Genomic DNA, 23,213 nt, shown 5'->3' with positions numbered 1-23,213 from the left:
TGAAGGCTTGTGCAAATGTTGCAGCAGTGTTGGACACGCTCTTCATGACTCTCTTGTCTGTCCACACTGATCTCAGCGGCCAACCGCTCAGCAGCGTGTGAAGGGGTGTGGAATGTGGTGAGTGTACCCACTCTTATGAACTGTCTAGGTTGACCTGTAACAGAGAGGATGGAGTGATGGATGGATAACTGTGAAGACTGTAACTGGGGTGAACAGTAGTAAAAATAAACAAGTGTAACAAAGTCTACAATGAATGTGAACAGACACAGTGGATGCTATAATAAATTGATATATTGAAGAGGATGAGAGTAACAGACACACCAAAAAGACTTTGAGAAGCCTGATGCTGAAAAGAGAAACCAACAGACAACCCCACACTGACAGTAAAAGGAGTAACTCTCTAACAGGACAGAAAACAAAAGGAGAGTGAAACAAAAGGCACAGTTATTGATCTAACCATCCCAGACTAGCTACAAAAATATCAACAAACACAAACAGCGACCAACCCTACAGCAGATGTGATATGTACAACAAACATACAAAAACAGACAGAGAAGGCTAAACATAGAACAATACAAAGCTACATACACAAGCAAAGGTACCAAAAGGGACAAACAAAACTAAGAGTCATAGTAACTAGCAATAGAGATCAGATCATGAAACAGCAGTCAAGCCCTTGCAATGAAAAAGCATACATGTCCATTTACTGTTTTTCTGTGGTCTACAAAATAAAGCTAACTACAAGTTGCAGTGATAGTTCAGTGGTTAAGGTCCTTGAGCAGTAAATTGAAGGATGTTAGTTCAAGCCCCACCACTGCCAGGTTTCCACTGTTGGTGCCCTGAGCAAGTCCCTTAACTCTCAGTTGCTCACAGTCATAATTATAAGATGCCTTGGGTAAATGTTGTACTAAATTGATTACACAAAAAGGGGAAATGGCTGATATGTTTTTATCATTGCAATGGCTTATAACAACAAAATGGCAAATGCAAAACAAGGCAACAGATTTGAGCCCTAGACTTCTTAAATAATATCTTAATGGCCTGCTTTATAGTTGTTGGATTCTCAGGGACAGGGTTGCCAGACAAAATATGCTGTAATAGGGGAAACATGGATAGGTGGAGTTCCAGGATCTTCTCACGGAATTCATCACCTTCCCTGTAAATGAGTCATCAGAATTCTGTTATATTAGGTCATGACCCTTGTATTTCATGATTCGACCAGAAGTTATTATTCTGGTCACCTTATTGTTACCAGAAATGTTTACAGTTTTCTACTCTCATGGTGAGATCCCCCACCATAGAAAGCCCCGATGCCGAGACTCCACTCACTACCCATCTCGAGTTTGCAGATCTTAAGGAGGTGTTCAGGTGTGGGACATCAGTACCCAGCCTCCCCTACACCATCCTTAAGACTACACAATCGATGGGATAAAGGGCGCCACACTCCCTAAGGGGTGGAGCTGTACTCTCACACTGAAGGACGAACAAGCCATGGAATCCTACATTCTGGAGACTTCATCTCAGGGTTTCATTCAACCCTCCACCACTCCCCTGGCCTCCAGTTGCTTCTTTCTGTAAAGAAAGATTGAGGTGTCTGCCCTTTTGTAAATCATTGTGATATCAAGCAAATAACTAAGAAATATACATATCCTCTCTCTCTCTCATTCCAGCGGTTTTTGAAAAGTTTATGGATGCTAAGATTTTTTCTAAACCTTATATGTGATGTGCCTACAACATAATCTATGTTAGAGAAGGTGATGACTGGAAGACTGCCTTTTCACCACTAGGGGGCGATGATGGGTTTTGGCCTCAGTGTCACCAATTTATCGTGTACATCGATAACATTCTTTTCTACTTCTTGGACTATGCAACTCATGTAATCATGTCCGTCAGATGTTACAGTATCTGATTAACAACCTCTATGTTAAAGATGAGAAGTCTGAATTCAATCTCCAGTCCACTTCCTTCTTGGGGTACTTCATCAGTGCTAATGGCATCACTATAGATGATCATAAGGCTGAAGGTGTGATGTATTGGCCCATTTCTGTGAAAGATATACAATACTCTTTTCAATTCATTAATTTTTAAAAAATGCTTTATCTGAAACTTTAGCATCACAGACCTGCTAACTGCCCTTTTGAAGGGTGGAGCTAGGAAATTACAGTGGTCACTCCAAGCAGAAGGAGCTCTACATGTCTTAAAAGAGGTGCTCACTTCTGCTTCTGTTCTCAAACACCCTGACCCTTCCAAACTTTTTATAGTCAAGGTCAACCATACTGGATGCACCAGAGACCAGTATTGGGGTGATCTTATCTGTCACAAATGGCCTTCCTCCTGGTGTCCTTGTTGTCATGGTTTCCCTGTCCTTTGTTTTCCTGCACTCCCTGGTTCTGCTCCTTAGTTTCATCTTCTCTGCCCCTGGTCTGTTCCTTTATTCCAGTTCGTGTTTTGGTTCTCCCTGTTCCCATGTTTACTTAAGTCTGTTCTGTGCCTGATTGTCTTGGTTATTTAAGCCCTGTGTTTTGTCCTCTAGGTTGTTGGTTGTTTTAGTAAGTCACGTTCCTTCTGTCATGTCTATGTTACGCTCCATGTACTGTTGCCACCATTGCTTAATTTGTGTATCATTTTGCCTCAGTGTTTTCTCCTCGCGTTGGTTTGTTATAATATCAGTGTTTGTATTTCCCGTATTAATAAACCACCCCCTGCACATGCATTCAGCCTCGCGCTTGGTCTGATAGCAAATGTCACATTATCCCAACAAACAGGGAATATACGTAAGCTGCAACCAGTTCTATTCACACAAGCTCACACCAGCAGAAAGTAACTGTGGCTTTGGAGAAAGAGAAGCTGCTGGCTCTTAAATTGTCCAATGGAATAGTGGCGGCATTATTGTCATAATTCATGCATTTCATGATTCATAATTCAAGAGGTTCTAATTAGAAAATTCTATTAAATATTTTGCTCAAGACCTAGTCTGGCAAACTGAGAAATAAAGTGCATGGACAAATTTTTGTATTGTACTAGCATGATATGAGTGAAAATACTATTACACTTCTAAGTTAAAATAACCCAATTTAAAATATAATTTATATGATTCAATATTACATATTTGGATAGTGATGGGGATGGGAAGGAAGTGGCTCAAATATTCTTCTTGTGTGTTTAGTCAGTCACCAGTTCTTTAAGGAATGGCTTCAGGCAAGGTCACAGGACAGTTAAGTCTGCATGTATGGTGGAGTTTACTGTCCACTTCTGGCTCCATAACCTGCAGAAGAGAAACCTGCAGAAAGCTAGCACTGTTCTGACAGGCAAGATTAAAGTTATTAAGCCATCCTTCTCCTCTAGTGAGCTGGACTATTGATAAACCATTGATAAAGTAAACACTGTGTTTACATTTGAAATATCACTAAGATCACTCTGCCTTTGCTATTCTATTTATTAATCCACACTGCGTAATCTTTATTCATACTTTTTGATCAAGGAAATTAGTGCCCATAATCCCCAAGCAGCGAGACATCTTTAATGTTCATTTTTGTTATCAAAGAACATTCATCAATGCAGAATCAGTGCTGAATATCTTTAGAGTTAAAATTAGTTCAACACATTTCCTAAACCATGGATAAAACAAGGCATAAATCACTGGATTAATGGAAGAATTAAGATAAACCAACATCAAAACTTTCTGAAATGATTCTACTTCAATTTGTACTGCATTACCTAATAAACTGTAAACAAAGTATGGAAGTAAACAGGCCACAAACACAGACACTAAAATACCAAGAACTTTTGCTGCTTTTCTCTCAGATTTCATTGAGTCTGACATGTTCTTTGAGGTCTGAGTCCTGGTGTGACTATTAAGATCTCTAATAGCAGTGGCATGTTTCTTGGCAATAAAAAACACTTGAACATAGAATATAACTATTACAGCAAGTGGAAAGACAAAAGTCAACACAAGATCAACCAGAGACCAGAACTCATCCAAAACTAAGAAGCAGTTTCCAGGACACATTACCAGACTTGTGAAGTGTCCATTAAAGTACTGAAGTGCTATATTGTAAACAAGAAGTGCAAACCAGTTACTCATAACTACAATACACATTGAGCTGAGAGAGACTGCATTATTGTACAGGAAAGGCTTAGAGAGAGCAAAATACCGATCAACAGCAATGAGAGCAACATTGAATATTGACGTGGTTGTGAGAAAATATGAGGTTAAAATATAAAATAAACAGTAAATTGAGCTAAAAATCCAACATGACTCGATCATCCAAATTAATGATACAGGGATCACAAGACCTCCAACAAAAAAGTCTGACACAGCCAGAGAGAGGATGAGCATGTTAGTTGGTGTGTGGAGCTGCTTGAAGTGACACACAGAGATGATGATGAGCAGATTTCCACACACTGTTAGCAGAACAACAGCTGTTGCAGACACATATGATAACACATACAGTGCAGTAGATACAGATCTCTCTGGACAGGAAAACCCAAGGCAGGCATCAGAATGGTTAATCTCCGTAAGATTCATGGACTTGTCATTAAAATTTTACTTTAAAAAATCTAGATCTCGCTTTCCCCTGGTGAGGTAGTAACAATCCAAATTCAAGAAGAAATGAATTATGGGTTGAGCAGGTAGTGGTGCTGATATTTGTATGGTTTAGAAACTGCTCCCTCCCCTGTCTGAATGGTAGCCCAAGACTCGTGATGTCATGGCTTGTTAGCTGTACAGTATGAGACAAGCTTAACACCAACAGATCAGATTCCCTTTTGAGACAGTGTTCTTGGCCTAAGAGAGATTTAGCTGTAAAGTTGTATCATTTATTGGCAAGATCATTTGGTCTTTAATTTTATGACTTTACAAGGAGCCAATAATTCCCCCTGATCAGACACATATTTTAGGAAAAACATTAGATTAAAAAAAAAAATGGAGTGTTGACAACATAACCATCTGAGCACACTGTGGTGAGCTTGGCAAAGAAATATGAGGAGGATTAGGGCTCAAAACTTCTAATATCAACTAAACACTCGAGAACATCCATCTTGGAGCAGAGAGTCAAAATGTTGGGCTAACTGATCTACCAAGGTAAACACCTCAGTGCCCACCAGTGACAGCTGAAGGAGTTAAGTACTTTGTCTATGTCTGAGGTAGTGAGCCTTCTCCATAGGCTACTGTCTCAGCTTTCAAAGTCAAATCAAAGCAAATTGGTTTTACTATCACTACATGGTGTGCATATGAGGAAAAATCTTAAGCACAAGGTCCAATCTAGCTAATGCACAGAACAGTACATAAGAATAATATATGATATAAGATAAGCATGATATAAGAATTATTCAAAGATGTCAGATACAATATGATGTGCAGTACTATAGACATCCTAAAGTAGATGCTGTATGATAGACACTATAGAATATGCATGGTACAATTGCAGTGCTGACATTGGATATTACAATTCTGTCCAAGTGGACACTGTACAATAAATACTATACAGTAGTCACTGTGTAATACACCCCGTGTGTACATAAAGTGCAATACATTTAGTAATTAATAATCTAGACTACACATAGGCAGCATGGGAATGTGCATGGGTGCATGAGTGGATCAGTGATATTAGTGTTGATGTCTGTGTGGCAGAGTTCAGCAGCCTGATGGCATGTCTTTGAGCTGAATGATCAGTGCCTTGATGCTGTGGTACTCTCCATGTAATGTGCGGTGGCCCGAGTGCCGTAGGGCGAGGGGCAGGACCCACAGACTCCTTCAACTGGGACGAACATTTATTAACATTTAAAGACACAAAGGCACTCACACTTATCACAGACAAGAAACATGAAATGGTTAACGCTAAACAAACATGATACACAAGAATATACATAATATATACAGAAATATATACATAAAGACGAACCAGGTGCAGGTGTGTGCAGGTGTGGTTACAGACAAGACAGTCCTCCCACTGCACGTGGCGGGCCAAACCACGTGACTCGCAGGAGGCGAGCGTTCCCTAACAGAACCCCCTCCCAAGGGGCGCGGCTTTCAACACGTCCGTCCAATGAAAGTGAACCTCCAGGTGCCGTGTACACGTACACACAAACACAGCACGGCAGTGCCTGGCGCCCACCCAGTACCAGGTGGGCCAGGTGCCGCCAGCAAGAGAGACCTCGCAGCGAGAGGGAGAAAGGCAGCTTCCCTGCCTCTCTCGGGGCGGTCTGGTGTGCTCCACAAGACGTTGGGCCTGTAAACACAAAAGGCACAAACAGAAACACACAATAGTGCCAACACAAACCCAAGGCGCTGTGACGTGGTGCCCACCGTCCCCACAGGTGCCTTGACATGTCCGTGGTCTCAACGAACACACGGGGATGCACGTCCGCCCTGGTTCCAGACATGCCACCTCCCTAAATGGTCCTCCTCTTTCCCGCCGCTCTAAGAGTGTCCCAGAGGTGGTTTGCCTCTGAGGCTTTGGGCAGACCCTTCCAGTTTCGCTGGCGAGTCCGCTGAGGGGAAGGGTCTTAGGAGATTCTGCTGGCTCTACACGACTGCCCTCTTTCTGGTCATCGTGGTGCCCCTCGGTCCTCCTCGGCCCGGGTTCAAGAGCCTCAGGTCCCCCCCCCAAGAAATTCCTGGGGGTGTTCCCCTCCGCCTCCTGAGAAGACGCAGACAACAGTCGCGGTCCTTTCCCCAATATCCTGGGATTCAGGCAGCAGTGCAGGAGGTGTCTATGCACCTCCTACTAGGAAGTCTGTTCTTTGTCGAGGGAAAGTGCGTCCTGTAGTGGTTGGTTATTCTGTAATGTGCAGTGGCCTGAGTGCCGTAGGGTGAGGGGCAGGACGCACAGACTCCTCCGACTGGGACGAACATTTATTAACATTTAAAGACACAAAGGCACTCACACTTATCACAGACAAGAAACATGAAACGGTTAACGCTAAACAAACACTGTGACTCATGCAAACTTCTTTGACATAGTCCTGTCCAGTATGGAGGGAACTACAGTGCTGAATGCAGAGCTGTAATCTACAAACAGCATATCGCTCTTATCCTGGTGGTTGGGGGCAGTGTGCAGTGTAAAGAATATTGCATCATCAGTAGACCTTTTCTGACCATAGAAGAACTGCAGTGGGTCCAGTGTAACAGGTAACATGGAGCAAATGAGGTCCTTGACCATCCTTTTGAAGCATTTATTCACTATGCCAGGGCTGCAAGGTGCCAGTTACAGCAGATTTGCACAAATTCGCTTGCATGAAACTCCTATGTATGTCCTGATTGGACACAGAGGGTGGTGTCAGCCCTGGGGATTTGGGCATATTGTCAGACTTGTGCCTGAGCATCTCCCACATTCCCTCATTCATCATCGGTGTCTTACTGATCTTCATCCATAGCCTCTTCCTCTTCCTCAAATATGTGTCCTATTTAAGACTCACTTTCCCTTCTTGTCTCTTGAGCCGCCTCTTGAATTCTGACCATTTTTTTACTGTCTATTTGTTTCCCTAATAGGTTACAGTTTCATTTTCTGTTTTTCTACTTACCCGAAACACGTGGTAGGAAAATAAATACTACCATTCGCGTAGATCATAGAATAGCAAGAATGGCAAAGAGGCATCCAATGATCAGCTCCAGGGAAATCAAAGAAGATCTTCAGTTACGCGTGAGTACTTCAACAATCAGAAGCTGCTTACATGAAGCCAAACTATTTGCAAGAAACCCTACTGGAAGAGGTCATGTTGCCTTATGCTGAAGAAGAAATGCTCTTGAAATGGATGTTTCAGCAGGACAACGACCCCAAACACACCAGCTAGCGGGCAATATCCTGGTTCCAGACCAACAAGATTGATATCATGAAGTGGCCAGCCCAATCCCCAGACCTCAATCCGATTGAGAATTTGTGGAGCGACATCAAAAATGCTGTTTTTGATGCAAAACCCAAGAATGCAGAAGAACTGTGGAATGTAGTCCAGTGAACTTGGGCTGGAATATCTGTTCGCAAGTGTCAGATGTTAGTTGACTCCATGCCAAACAGATGTAAAGCAGTTATCAGAAATAAAGGTTATACAAATAAATATTAGTTCAGTGATCAACAGAAAAGCTAAATCTGTAAACAACTTTCAGTTTATACTGTAAATATTCGAGTTTGTAAATGAAAATGAAGACTGTTATTTTTTTGAACAGCCCATTATTCTTTTTTCTTCATTTTCAGTTTAAAAATTGATATTTCCTTCATGTTTTCATTTGGAATTGAATGTGCAGTGCTCCCAATGCCTTTGTGTATATTTCTCAGTTGTTTTAAGCACACTGCTATTATTTTGCACATAACTGTATGTGTGTGTGTGTGTGTGTGTGTGTATATCAGATTTAATTTCAGTTACAGCTAGACAAATGCAAAGCACTGCAACTTTCCTAAGTCCATTGTGTGTGCAAGGAGGGGGTGGCCACTGAGGATTGTAAGGTCATAGACATCAGACTAGCCAGTAGCCAGTTCTGTGTATCATAAAACAGCCTAGGGTCTTTCTTGGGCTGCCCCTCTGTTATTGGAAGTTTATTCAGGGTTGCCATGGAATTTGAAAGAACAAGAACAATGAATTTAGGCAGCCCATGTGCACTGCAGACATTTTGGCAATGTGTGTTGTTAAACAGTTTGTTATTGTGTTATTTTCCTTATTTTGTGCCTGTTTATCTTTACACCAAATTTTCAGGTGGGCATACTGCATAATACAAAGGTAAACTAAAGGAAGAATAGTAAGTAGTTAAAACAAGCACTGAATGGATAGTAGAAGTTAGACTAGCAAGTTATTAGATAGTTCAGACACCTGAATATTTATCTTTAGTTATCAGGTGCCCTGGCAGGGCCCTGTGTGAAGCTCTAATGGTTTGGCATAAGATATTTGACATCTTATCCTGTGTATAATTACAATTATAGTCTGTCAGTATCACTATATTTGAAAAGCATATAATGTAAAAACAATACATAATTCATTAGAAAATATTTTAATACTATATTTTAGTTACTGGTTGTATGTGTGATTCTAAAAACAGTAGTTTAACATGCTTTTATAGTATTAACTAAACTGGTTAGGTTGTGACATGCTCACCAAGGTAAAAAAAAGCCATATAAAACACTAAAAGGTTCACGGCCAAAACAAACACACACAGACACACACACACACACACACACACACACATACACACACACACACACACACACACACACACACTTTTATTTGAGTATGTGTCCTTGTGTACTCAGCCTTTGATTAAACTACATCAGCATGCGCGTGACAGCATGAGGTTTGTAGCAAATATGTAGAACATGGAGAGACGTTAAGTGACTTTTTATTGGAGGAGCAAGAAAACATAAACTATTACAATTATAACAGTAAAAAGCTGATAATTAATTATAATAATTAATCAATGGCAAACTATATTTTAGAATCGCCCACTATAACATGTACATTGGCTTTAATGACTGGTTTGTAGGCCACACTGTTCAGAGTTTTTGGTTGCAAACATAACTGTTTGGACTCCACAATGTACTGGAGAAGCTTGGTTTGGTAGTCTACACCAGAAAATAAACTATTCTGATTGGTCCAAGTGTAATTATGCTTCCCCTTGGGGGTTGCTTCTTGTTCATACCATATTAAAAAGAGCCCATTAAATGCTATGCAAGATTGCCTTTTGCATTGATGGAGATCTGGCACACTCCTGCATCTCTGCTGTGCAATCTATAAATGATGCCTCACTTTACTTCCATAAGCCAGTAAGATAGGGAGCAGATTTCATGACAGATGTTATAGTAATTATTACATTGCAATGGTTGTAAATACTCCTAGAACTGTTATAACATTAGCATTGTTTTAGTGAAACTAAATTCATTATAATTGCATATAATTATGTCTTGCACATGCAATGTTACAGAAATCCTGAAATGCAGTTTATTTTATTCCTATTTCACTCCTAAATGAACATTTATCAATTCAGAATCAGCATTGAATATTTGAAGAGATAAAATTAGTTTAACACACCTCCTAAACCATGGATAAAACAAGGCATAAATCACTGGATTAATGGAAGAATTAAGATAAACCAACACTAAAACTTTCTGAAATGATTCTACTTCAATTTCTACTACATTACCTAATACACTATAAACAGTGCATGGAAGTAAACAGGCCACAAACACAGAGACTAAAATACCAAGAACTTTTGCTGCTTTTCTCTCAGATTTAATTGAGTCTGACATGTTCTTTGAGGTCTGAGTCCTTGTGTGACTATTAAGATCTCTAATAGCAGTGGCATGTTTCTTGGCAATAAAAAACACTTGAACATAGACTATGATTATTACAGAAAGTGGGAAAACAAAAGTCAACACAAGATCAACCAGAGACCAGACCTCATTAAAGACTAAGAAGCAGTCTCCAGTACACATTACCAGACTTGTGAAGTGTCCATTAAAGTACTGAAGTGCTGTATTATAAAACAACAATATAAACCAGTTAGACAAAACCACAATGCACATTGTGCTGAGAGAGACTGTTTTGGTGTAGAGAAAAGGCTTAGAGAGAGCAAAATACCGATCAACAGCAATGAGAGTGACATTAAATATTGATGTTCCTATTAGAAAATATGATATTGATATATAACACAAACAGTGAATTGAACTAAAAAGCCAACATGACTCGACCATCCAAATTAATGCTGTAGGGATCACAAAGACTCCAACCAGACAGTCTGACACAGCCAGAGAGAGGATGAGCATGTTAGTTGGTGTGTGGAGCTCCTTGAAGTGACACACAGAGATGATGATGAGCAGGTTTCCACACACTGTTAGCAGAACAACAGCTGCTGCAGACACATATGATAACACATATATTACAGTAGCTACAGATCTGTCTGGACAGGAAAACCCAAGGCAGCCGTCAGTACGGTTAATCTCTGTAAGATTCATGGACTAAGTGTTTAAATTTTACTCAAAGAAATAATGCAGACCTTGTTTTATTCCAGGAAAGATAGTAACAGTCCAAATTCATATTAAGAGTTATTGGCTAATCAGCTACCACTGCTGATATTTGTACTGTTTAGAAAATGCTCCCTCCCTCTGGACTGATTGACATCTTGAGACATGTGATGTCATGGTTTGTGGAATGGCTAGAAAATATATCACTTAAAGAACAAACAAATAAAGATGTTTTGGAGGGGATTTTGTCGCTGAGCCCCAGAATTTGTCTGCAACAGCTAAAATCATGTGCTGTGCACCTAGCATAAGTGTAAGCAGGCAAAGGCCGGAATTCTGAGAATGAGGACCTTTGGTGGTGATTTTTTGTGAATTGCAGACACTGATGTGATACAGTACAATCAGTATCCTGGAGGGTGTTCAGATTTCCACCTTGTTCAATTTGTAGGATGAAAATTCACAATACAAACTTCAAAAGTAATTCTACATAATTTCTGGTAGCTTGCAGTCACACTTTAGAAATGTTAAAATAAATAAATAAATGCATGTTCTCCATTGTCCTGTTGTTCCTACATTCCAATTTATTAGTTTTAAAGTTCAAATAGAGAATAAAGGTGCAGACTCTAGAATTAGTTGAAGAGAATAGCTGGTCTCGTCTTTTATTGCAAGTTAAAGATAACATGAGTTTCAGGCATCCTCCAGAGAATGTCTGAGGGGTACACTAGAGTTTAATTTTAATGCACTTTTCCAATATATTTTTTAAACATTATTGTTCTCTGAAGTTTCCACCATCACATCTAAATATACAATATTTACCATTATGCAAATCGATTTTCAAAATCTATACCAGCTGGATCTTGGTACCATTACAATCCAAGGGAAGACTTCTCTCTTTTTTTTAAAAAAATGACTCCATCTAACATAAGGTAGTTTTTCTGTACCATCCTGTACCTGGTGGAGAGGTGATATGCCTTACACAGAGGTCTGCAGAGGCTTACCTCTAATCCTTTGCAGAAGCCAGCAGAGGCCTCTACAGAGGCCTGTGCTCTGTACACAGCTCATTTGATAAGGATACAGAATCTCTATGATCCTTTATGTTTTACATTATTAATATTTCTATTTCAGTGTTTAAATATCTTTTTCCTGTAAAGACTCTTTTTATTAAATTAGTCCCTATGTTTAGTAGATTTTATTCAAAACCACAGTACTTCACCAAAAATAAACAATACAGATCATCTTCATCACAGAATGAAAGGAATAGTGTTAACCTAAGAAAACATATTTTTTTCAGTGATCAGAGCTCCTGTATCTCAGCAGGTAGAGCAGGTAGAGACAGGTGCAGGCAAGGTCATGTGGTCAGTCTGTTTTTAGGGTGGTCCGTGGAAATTGACTGACCCAATGTGTCAGCTAGATATGTAAAATGTTTAAAAAAACAGAACTGGTTTTATGATATTATTTGTTAAAAACTGGTTAATAGAGCTGTGAAACATTTCCATAGATGTCCAGAGGTCATAATTCCAGGGCTTAGTGTCTCTTATCATATTTAACTCCTAATAAAAGCATTTGAAAAAAAACACCCAAAAACCATTGTGAATTACTCTGAATACAGAATACATTTTAAAGACAATGTAGGAGTCCTCTAAGATAGTACCTATGACACATATTTCTAGTGCTTATTTACATACATCTTTAGCCCAGTCATGCTAATAATATTACAATTAACTATAACAATACTGTTAGTCCATTTTTATTTGGGCATAAACATGTTTTTTTTTCCTATGTATCCAACAGCTGCATGTTTTTACGATGTCATTATTAAGTGTTGCAGGATAGCACAAAATGTTTGGGTCTCTTTGTAGGATTAATTCTATAAATGTGACCAAGTAGATCTAAATGGGCAGCTAGCATCACACTAATCAACAAGAAGAAAACACCAGGGCATCTTTCACACCCCAATTAACAGGTCCAACCAACCTTCTTATCCTTTTTGACTTAAGAACATACAATACACAAATACCCATTGTTATTTTGTAACAAACACACAATAGTGCCAACACAAACCCAAGGCACTGTGACGTGGTGCCCGCCATCCCCACAGGTGCCTTGACATGTCTGTGGTCTCAACGGACACGCGGGGATGCACGTCCGCCCTGGTTCCAGACATGCCACCTCCCTAAATGGTCCTCCTCTTTCCCGCCGCTCTAAGAGTGTCCCAGAGGTGGTTTGCCTCTGAGGCTTTGGGCAGACCCTTCCAGTTTCGCTGGCGAGTCCGCTGAGGGGAAGGGTCTTAGGAGATTCCGCTGGCTCCACACGACTGCCCTCTTTCTGGTCGTCGTGGTGCCCCTCGGTCCTCCTCGGCCCGCGTTCAACAGCCTCAGGTTCCCCCCCAAGAAATTCCTGGGGGTGTTCCCCTCCGCCTCCTGAGAAGATGCAGACAACAGTCGCGGTCCTTTCCCCAATATCCTGGGATTCAGGCAGCAGTGCAGGAGGTGTCTATGCACCTCCTACTAGGAAGTCTGTTCTTTGTCGAGGGAAAGTGTGTCCTGTAGTGGTTGGTTATTCTGTAATGTGCAGTGGCCTGAGTGCCATAGGGTGAGGGGCAGGACGCACAGACTCCTCCGACTGGGACGAACATTTATTAACATTTAAAGACACAAAGGCACTCACACTTATCACAGACAAGAAACATGAAACGGTTAACGCTAAACAAACACTGTGACTCATGCAAACTTCTTTGACATAGTCCTGTCCAGTATGAAGGGAACTACAGTGCTGAATGCAGAGCTGTAATCTACAAACAGCATATCGCTCTTATCCTGGTGGTTGGGGGCAGTGTGCAGTGTAAAGAATATTGCATCATCAGTAGACCTTTTCTGACCATAGAAGAACTGCAGTGGGTCCAGTGTAACAGGTAACATGGAGCAAATGAGGTCCTTGACCATCCTTTTGAAGCATTTATTCACTATGCCAGGGCTGCAAGGTGCCAGTTACAGCAGATTTGCACAAATTCGCTTGCATGAAACTCCTATTTATCTTTAGTTATCAGGTGCCCTGGCAGGGCCCTGTGTGAAGCTCTAATGGTTTGGCATAAGATATTTGACATCTTATCCTGTGTATAATTACAATTATAGTCTGTCAGTATCACTATATTTGAAAAGCATATAATGTAAAAACAATACATAATTCATTAGAAAATATTTTAATACTATATTTTAGTTACTGGTTGTATGTGTGATTCTAAAAACAGTAGTCTAACAGGTTAAGTAGTCTAACCTGGTTAGGGTGTGACATGCTCAGCAAGGTAAAAAAAAAAGAAAAAAAGCCATATAAAACACTAAAAGGTTCACGGCCAAAACACACACACACACACACACACACACACACACACACACACACACTTTTATTTGAGTATGTGTCCTTGTGTACTCAGCCTTTGATTAAACTACATCAGCATGCGCATGACAGCATGAGGTTTGTAGCAAACATGTAGAACATGGAGAGACATTAAGTGACTTTTTATCAGAGGAGCAAGGAAACATAAACTAATATAATTATAACAGTAAAAAGCTGATAATTAATTATAATAATTAATCAATGGCAAACTATATTTTAGAATCACCCACTATAACATGTACATTAGCTTTAATGACTGGTTTGTAGGCCACACTGTTCAGAGTTTTTGGACTCCACAGTGTATTGGAGAAGCTTGGTTTGGTAGTCTACACCAGAAAATAAACTATTCTGATTGGTTCAAGTGTAATTATGCTTCCTCTTGGGGGTTGCTTCTTGTTCATACCATATTAAAAAGAGTCCATTAAATGCTATGCAAGATTGCCTTTTGCATTGATGGAGATCTGGCACACTCCTGCATCTCTGCTGTGCAATCTATAAATGATGCCTCACTTTACTTCCATAAGCCAGTAAGATAGGGAGCAGATTTCATGACAGATGTTAAAGTAATTATTACATTGCAATGGTTGTAAATACTCCTAGAACTGTTATAATGTTAGCATGATTTTAGTGAAACTAAATTCATTATAATTGCATATAATTATGTCTTGCACATGCAATGTTACAGAAATCCAGAAATGCAACTTTATTTTATTCCTATTTCACTCCTAAATGAACATTTATCAATTCAGAATCAGCGTTGAATATTTGAAGCGAGAAAATTAGTTTAACACACCTCCTAAACCATGGATAAAACAAGGCATAAATCACTGGATTAATGGAAGAATTCATATAAACTAACACCAAAACTTTCTGAAATGATTCTACTTCAATTTGTACTACATTACCTAATAAACTGTAAACAAAGTATGGCAGTAAACAGGCCACAAATACAGACACTAAAATACCAAGAACTTTTGCTGCTTTTCTCTCAGATTTCATTGAGTCTGACATGTTCTTTGAGGTCTGAGTCCTGGTGTGACTATTAAGATCTCTAATAGCAATGGCATGTTTCCTGGCAATAAAAAACACTTGACCATACAAAATAACTATTACAGAAAGTGGAAAAACAAAAGTCAACAACAGATCAACCAGAGACCAGACCTCATCCAAGACTAAGAAGCAGTCTCCAGTACACATTACCAGACTTGTGAAGTGTCCATTAAAGTACTGAAGTGCTGTATTATAAAACAACAATATAAACCAGTTAGACAAAACCACAATGCACATTGTGCTGAGAGAGACTGTTTTAGTGTAGAGAAAAGGCTTAGAGAGAGCAAAATACCGATCAACAGCAATGAGAGTGACATTAAATATTGATGTTCCTGTTAGAAAATATGATATTGATATATAACACAAACAGTGAATTGAACTAAAAAGCCAACATGACTCGACCATCCAAATTAATGCTGTAGGGATCACAAAGACTCCAACCAGACAGTCTGACACAGCCAGAGAGAGGATGAGCATGTTAGTTGGTGTGTGGAGCTGCTTGAAGTGACACACAGAGATGATGATAAGCAGGTTTCCACACACTGTAAGCAGAACAACAGCTGCTGCAGACACATATGATAACACATATATTACAGTAGCTACAGATCTCTCTGGACAGGAAAACCGAAGGCAGCCGTCAGTACGGTTTATCTCTGTAAGATTCATGGACTCAGTGTTTAAATTTTACTCAAAGAAATAATGCAGACCTTGTTTTATTCCAGGAAAGATAGTAACAGACCAAATTCATATTAAGAGTTATTGGCTAAGCAGCTACCACTGCTGATATTTGTATTGTTTAGAAAATGCTCCCTCCCTCTGGACTGATTGACATCTTGAGACATGTGATGTCATGGTTTGTGGGATGGCTAGAAAATATATCACTTAAAGAACAAACAAATAAAGATGTTTTGGAGGGGATTTTGTCGCTGAGCCCCAGAATTTGTCTGCAACAGCTAAAATCATGTGCTGTGCACCTAGCATAAGTGTAAGCAGGCAAAGGCCGGAATTCTGAGAATGAGGACCTTTGGTGGTGATTTTTTGTGAATTGCAGACACTGATGTGATACAGTACAATCAGTATCCTGGAGGGTGTTCAGATTTCCACCTTGTTCAATTTGTAGGATGAAAATTCACAATACAAACTTCAAAAGTAATTCTACATAATTTCTGGTAGCTTGCAGTCACACTTTAGAAATGTTAAAATAAATAGAAATGCATGTTCTCCATTGTCCTGTTGTTCCTACGTTCCAATTTATTATTTTTAAAGTTCAAATAGAGAATAAAGGTGCAGACTCTAGAATTAGTTGAAGAGAATAGCTGGTCTCGTCTTTTATTGCAAGTTAAAGATAACATGAGTTTCCGTCATCCTCCGGAGAATGTCTGAGGGGTACACTAGAGTTTAATTTTAATGCACTTTTCCAATATATTTTTTAAACATTATTGTTCTCTGACATTTCCACCATTATGTCTAACTTATACAATATTTACCATTATGCAAATCGATTTTCAAAACCTATACCAGCTGGATCTTGGTACCATTACAATCCAAGGGAAGACTTCTCTCTTTTTTAAAAAAATGACTCCATCTAACATAAGGTAGTTTTTCTGTACCATCCTGTACCTGTTGGAGAGATGATATGCCTTACACAGAAGTCTGCAGAGGCTTACCTCTAATCCTTTGCAGAAGCCTGCAGAGGCCTCTACAGAGGCCTGTGCTCTGTACACAGCTCATTTGATAAGGATACAGAATCTCTATGATCCTTTATGTTTTACATTATTAATATTTTTATTTCAGTGTTTAAACATATTTTTCCTGTAAACACTCTTTTTATTAACTCAGTCCCTATGTTTAGTAGATTGTATTCAAAACCACAGTACTTCACCAAAAATAAACAATACACATCATCTTCATCACAGAATGAAAGGAATAGTGTTAACCTAAGAAAACATATTTTATTCAGTGGTCAGAGCTCCTGTATCTCAGCAGGTAGAGCGGGTAGAGACAGGTGCATGCAAGGTCATGTGGTCAGTCTGTTTTTAGGGTGGTCCGTGGAAATGGACTGACCCAATGTGTCAGCTAGATATGTAAAATGTTTAAAAAAACAGAACTGGTTTTATGATATTATTTGTTAAAAACTGGTTAATAGAGCTGTGAAACATTTCCATAGATGTCCAGAGGTCATAATTCCAGGGCTTAGTGTCTCTTATCGTATTTAACTCCTAAGCAAAGCATTTGAAAAAAACACCCAAAAACCATTGTGAATTACTCTGAATACAGAATACATTTTAAAGACAATGTAGGAGTCCTCTAAGATAGTACCTATGACACATATTTCTAGTGCTTATTTACATACATCTTTAGCCCAGTCATGTTAATCTTACCATTAACTATTTATATACGTTTTTAGCCCAAGCGTGTTAATAATATTACAATTAACTATAACAATACTGTTAGGCATAAACATGTTTTCTTTTCCTATGTATCCAACAGCTGCATCTTTTTACGATGTCATTATTAAGTGTTGCAGGATAGCAGAAAATGTTTGGATTTCTTTGTAGGATTAATTCTATAAATGTGACCAAGTAGATCTAAATGGGCAGCTAGTATCACACTAATCAACAAGAAGAAAACACCAGGGCATCTTTCACACCCCAATTAGCAGGTCCAATTAACCTTCTTATCCTTTTTGACTTAAGAACATACAATACATAAATACCCATTGTTATTTTGTACTGATGATTAATGGTTCCAATTAAACACTTGTCAAGCATTGTAGGGTTTTTGAAGCATTTTTTTTTGTGCTATTCCTGTTTACCTCTAGCATCAACACAGTTTTCTCTTTGCATTTTCTCTCAAGTTTCTTAAACAGTTCCACAATCACAGATTTTTTTAAACTGAGTGATCAAGTTGGTTATTCATTTTTAAAATGGATTTATGCATATTAATATATATATATATATATATATATATATATATATATATATATATATATATATATATATATATATTTTTTATGTAAACTAATTTTAAATTTTACTTCTGTGATCATGGAAATGTGTTGCAATTATTTGTGTTTCATTAGAAGTTACCATATGCTACAGTAAATTATATATATCATTCTGAGCAGTGGTGTAATTTAGATTTCATTAATTAAAGAACATTTATCAAGGCAGAATCAGTGTAGAATATCTGAAGAGTTAAAATTAGCTTAACACACCTCCTAAACCATGGATAAAACAAGGCATAAATCACTGGATTAATGGAGGAATTAAGATAAACCAACATCAACACTTTCTGAAAATGTTCTACTTCAATTTGTGTTACATTTCCTAATACAGTGTAAACAAAGTATGGAAGTAAACAGGCCACAAACACAGACACTAAAATGCCAAGAACTTTTGCTGCTTTTCGCTCAGATTTCATTGAGTCTGACATGTTCTTTGAGGTCTGAGTCCTGGTGTGACTATTAAGCTCTCTAATAGCAGTGGCATGTTTCTTGGCAATAAAGAAGACTAGAACATACAATATGATTATTACAGAAAGTGGAAAGACAAAAGTCAACACAAGATCAACCAGAGACCAAACTTGGTCCAAGACCAAGAAGCAGTCTCCGGGGCACATTACCAGACTTGCAAAGTGTTCATTGAAATACTGAAGTGCTATATTATAAAACAGCAGTACAAACCAGTTAAATAAAACTACAAAGCACATTGTCCTGAGAGAGACTGTTCTAGTGTACACAAAAGGCTTAGAGAGAGCAAAATACCGATCAACAGCAATGAGAGTGACATTAAATATAGACATGCTTGTCAGAAAATAAGCAATCACTATAAAACATACACAGTAAAATGTATTAAAAATCCAACATGACTCTATCATCCAAATTAATGCTCCAGGGATCACGCAGACTCCAACCAGACAGTCTGACACAGCCAGGGAGAGGATGAGCATGTTAGTTGGTGTGTGGAGCTGCGTGAAGTGACACACAGAGATGATGATGAACAGGTTCCCACATACTGTCAGCAGAACAACAGCTGCTGCAGACACATATGATAACACGTACACTGCAGTTGCTACAGATCTCCCTGGACAAGAAAATCCAAAACAGTGATTGGTTTGGTTAAGATTCATTAATAAGATTTTGATGAGTACTCAGCAATAAAATGTACCAAAACAAATAGCTAAAAAAATTGTTAAAAATGCAGCAAGAATGGTAAGATAGCAACAGTCCAAATTCATGTTCTTAAGAAATCATGCCTTGAACAGCAAGAAGTCCTGATATTTGTACAGTTTAGAAACTATCCCCACCCCCTGTTTGAATGACATGCATGAGGTCATTCTTCTTGTCTGGCCAGTAAAAGAAACATTGAAACAAACAGAAGGCGGAAATGTTATTAGCCACAGATGGTTTCCTTTGAAGGAACATAAGCAATTAAGGTAGATGTTGAAGTAATAGTTCACATTGAAAAGAAGCAACCACTGATTGGTTTTTATTTTATTTTACCCATCTGGACAAAGGGAGGGGTAATTATGTTAAAATGCTGTTTGTTGACTACAGTTCAGCATTTAACACTATCATCCCCTCCCTACTCACTACTAAGTTGGAGGATCTAGGATTGCATACATCCCTGTGTGACTGGATCTCCAACTTCCTAACAGACAGACCACAATCAGTACGGGTGGGCAACTGTGCCTCATCCACCCTCACCCTCAGCACTGGAGCTCCTCAGGGTTGTGTCCTAAGCAGCCTGCTCTATTCACTGTACACCTACGACTGCACAGCCACTTCCAGCTCCACCATCATTGTCAAGTTTGCTGGCGACACCCGATTCATGGGCCTGGTCTCGGACAACGATGAGAGGGCCTACCTGGAGGAGATTAAACAACTGGAAAACTGGTGCCAGGAAAATAATCTCCTCCTGCGGAACTTCTACACCTGCACTATTGAGAGCATCCTCACGGGGAACATCACAGTCTGGTTTGGGAACAGTACCAAGCAGGACAGACAAGCACTCGAAAGGGTGGTGCATTCAGCTGAGCGCATCACTCTTACGGAACTTCCAGACCTGTAGACCATCTACGACAAGCGGTGCCAGACCAAAGCCAGGAGGATTGTGAAGGACCCCACCCATCCCAACAATAGACTCTTCTCTCTGTTGAGGTCAGGGAAGCACTTTCACTCCCTGAAGACCAAGACAGAGAGATTGAAGAGGAGCTTCTTCCCACAGGCCATTCAGGCCCTGAATCAGGGAAACTGATAAACTGTGGGGACCACCACCACCAAGTAACATAACTGTGATATGTTCAATTACCACCATGTAACATAACTGTAAATATGTCAATTGCAAGATGGGACTGTACATTGTGTACATACATATTTAAATATCCATATATACATTGTACATTGTGTATATAAACATAATATACAAATATTGTACATACACTGTTAATATATTTTTGTATATATATAGAATATATATTTCGCTATACACCCCTGCTTTCTTTTTCCTCGGTTTGGACAGAGCACTCAACCATTTCACTGTGAGTTATACTGTGTATGACTATATATGTGACAAATAAACCAAACTTGAAACTTGAAACTTGAAACTTTTACATTAATATGAACATAGACAATAGTACTGAAGTAGTGACGTAGTACTGAAGTGAGATTAAATAAACATTTTAAATGTGGCATCGAATGCATTTTTCTTTATTTGAAATTGTTCTTTGGTGTCTACATAGATGATATGTGAGTTTAGTCAGGACAAAAAAAATGCCCATTTACAAGTTTACAGTTTCACCTTAGAATGAAACAAGCTGTTTTCCCTTTTTGCTGGGCTCATTAATAATTTGATGAGCTCTGATGTGATTGGCTGGCTTATAGCAAGGTATTGTGAAAGCCGACACAGAATCAACATGTCAAAATAAGTCAATACAGTTGTGAGAAGTGAACCATGGAGTGTTTAGAAATGAAAGCTCCAGAGGTGATCTTACACTAGCAGCATCAGTTTGGCATCTTTTCTAAGTGGAAACTTACAAAATCAAATAAAATGTCTAGTTACTTACAGGTTGCTCTTGGGGTTGTGAGACCAATAAAGTGTGAAGGATTTAGCTGTGCAATTATTGGAGATTTCAGCTAGGCAGATCCATGCTAATATTGCCTGGGCTTGAATGTGGCTGTTGTATATAAATTGTGTGTGTGCAAATATTAATTTGTCAAGACTATTACAACTCCATCTATGATTTTGGAATTTTCCCATTTTACCACCCCATGCTTCTTTAAGTAAAGTTTATGACTTCTACAAGGACACATGGCCCAATTTTATGGCCCTCCAGGCCTGGTTTGGTGAACTCAAAGACCATAAAACACCCTTCTTGGAACTTAGTTATAAATTCACATCCCAGAATACCGAGATCTGCAAAATTTACTAAAAGTCCATATTCATGAAGGGCTATTGGATTTTAACATTTATCATATGAAGAGTTTTCTCATGAGCATTGCAACAAGACCCAACCCAAATAAGGAATCTTTCATTCTTATTTTTAAAGAATTAGACAGAATACTTGACTGTGTAGACTATGAATCCACAGCTCCCCTCAGTGACTGTAACAGGTTCCTTAACCTGGATTAGGTAACCATGTATGGCCCACCACTGGAGACTGGGATACATATAACATTCCAAAGCATGCTTAATCCTGAGCAGTCTAACTAGCTTCATTACTGTTGAACTGTTAAGGGAGTACCTCTCTATAAATGTAGGTTAACTTTTCCCTTGGTCTTGTTATGCAAGTTATTCATGAAACTATTACCCCTATGTCTTAATCCTATCACTGTATTTGCATATTAAGATTTATACTTATTACTAGCTCAAGTATAATAAGATGAAGAAGACTATTTGAACTTTGAATTTTAGGACAATTACAACATTATGTAATAATCCTGCTTTCTATCTTTAAGTAGTGTATCTCAATGAAAAATGTAACTGTTGACATTATCAAAACCCTAGCAGACCAGCTCATTCATCCCTTCTAGTGCCACCACCTTTCCAGATCAGTAGGTAAAAATCAATTTTCAGCAAGTGTTGGGACCCCGTCTAGGCTGGGAGGCTGTAACATGGGGTTTGAGTGTTACATGACTGATGTAATGAATAACCAAACAATAAAGTTTACGGCAAAGATCAAAAGTGTATTTACAAGTTTTGGTGTTTGGAGTTAAGAAACTCATGCAGTTGCGCCAGGAATGACCAAGGCCAACACAACATGCAAAAACCACAGTAGAAACAAAAAGATGACAGACTAAGCTAACAAAGATAAACAGACAATGACTACACTGACTACACTTTTAGAAACAAAGATAAACCCACAACCAAACAAAATAGCAGCCACTCCTTACCACCAGTGTGTAACTATATACAGGACAACATATATACAAGAAACATATATTATCTCGCAATCAAGCAAACAAGGGGCAAAAAAAACCAAACATAAATCAAGGGGCAAATCCAAAGTCACACACACAAAATCTAGCAAACACAAGCTTAAAATGCAGCAACAAGTCAAAACCAGGAACACCAAACTCTTCTCCAATGAGGCCTAAGCCGAGCCCTTTGTCTCTTCCTCTTCCTTTTGTATGGTGCTCTGCTCACCAGTAAACCTGGTATGGATCGGGATGGGGGATACCGGAGAGGCAGAGGCAAAACCTGGAACACCGAATGCAGACACACAGGTGGACATAACAGTAAAGAACAGTCAGTTTGAACTCTACAAGCAGTAACTTCAAGTCTGGAACCTCTCGCGAGAAGAATTAAGTACTTAGAATATCGTTTT

At 39.0% G+C, this 23,213-nt stretch overlaps 4 protein-coding genes across 4 annotated transcripts; all 4 read right to left on the bottom strand.

The window, feature by feature from the left end:
* Positions 1-3,538: 3,538 nt before the first annotated feature.
* On the bottom strand, positions 3,539-4,528 carry LOC113590421 (trace amine-associated receptor 13c-like). Its single transcript, XM_027030552.2, has one exon. It carries the CDS (start codon positions 4,526-4,528, stop codon positions 3,539-3,541), a length of 990 nt encoding a protein of 329 aa, XP_026886353.2.
* Positions 4,529-9,935: 5,407 nt separating this feature from the next.
* Positions 9,936-10,937, bottom strand: LOC113592306 (trace amine-associated receptor 13c-like). The gene has a single exon (XM_035529140.1). The coding sequence runs from the start codon at positions 10,935-10,937 to the stop codon at positions 9,936-9,938; it is 1,002 nt and encodes a 333-aa protein (XP_035385033.1).
* Positions 10,938-15,050: 4,113 nt separating this feature from the next.
* Positions 15,051-16,052, bottom strand: LOC113592305 (trace amine-associated receptor 13c-like). The gene has a single exon (XM_027033140.2). The coding sequence runs from the start codon at positions 16,050-16,052 to the stop codon at positions 15,051-15,053; it is 1,002 nt and encodes a 333-aa protein (XP_026888941.2).
* A 2,484-nt stretch (positions 16,053-18,536) lies between these two features.
* Positions 18,537-19,520, bottom strand: LOC113592310 (trace amine-associated receptor 13c-like). The gene has a single exon (XM_027033145.2). The coding sequence runs from the start codon at positions 19,515-19,517 to the stop codon at positions 18,537-18,539; it is 981 nt and encodes a 326-aa protein (XP_026888946.2). The 5' UTR covers positions 19,518-19,520.
* Positions 19,521-23,213: the final 3,693 nt, after the last annotated feature.

The sequence above is a fragment of the Electrophorus electricus genome, chromosome 8, assembly GCF_013358815.1.
Source record: "Electrophorus electricus isolate fEleEle1 chromosome 8, fEleEle1.pri, whole genome shotgun sequence".
Lineage (NCBI taxonomy): Eukaryota > Metazoa > Chordata > Actinopteri > Gymnotiformes > Gymnotidae > Electrophorus > Electrophorus electricus.
The sequence above is the reverse complement of the archived record's forward strand: the minus strand, read 5'-3'. Positions and strand labels throughout refer to the sequence as shown.

Excerpts from the sequence above, each read along its gene's own strand:
- LOC113590421 (XM_027030552.2), bottom strand. The coding sequence starts at position 4,528 with ATGAATCTTACGGAGATTAACCATTCTGATGCCTGCCTTGGGTTTTCC.
- LOC113592305 (XM_027033140.2), bottom strand. The coding sequence starts at position 16,052 with ATGAATCTTACAGAGATAAACCGTACTGACGGCTGCCTTCGGTTTTCC.
- LOC113592306 (XM_035529140.1), bottom strand. The coding sequence starts at position 10,937 with ATGAATCTTACAGAGATTAACCGTACTGACGGCTGCCTTGGGTTTTCC.
- LOC113592310 (XM_027033145.2), bottom strand. The coding sequence starts at position 19,517 with ATGAATCTTAACCAAACCAATCACTGTTTTGGATTTTCTTGTCCAGGG.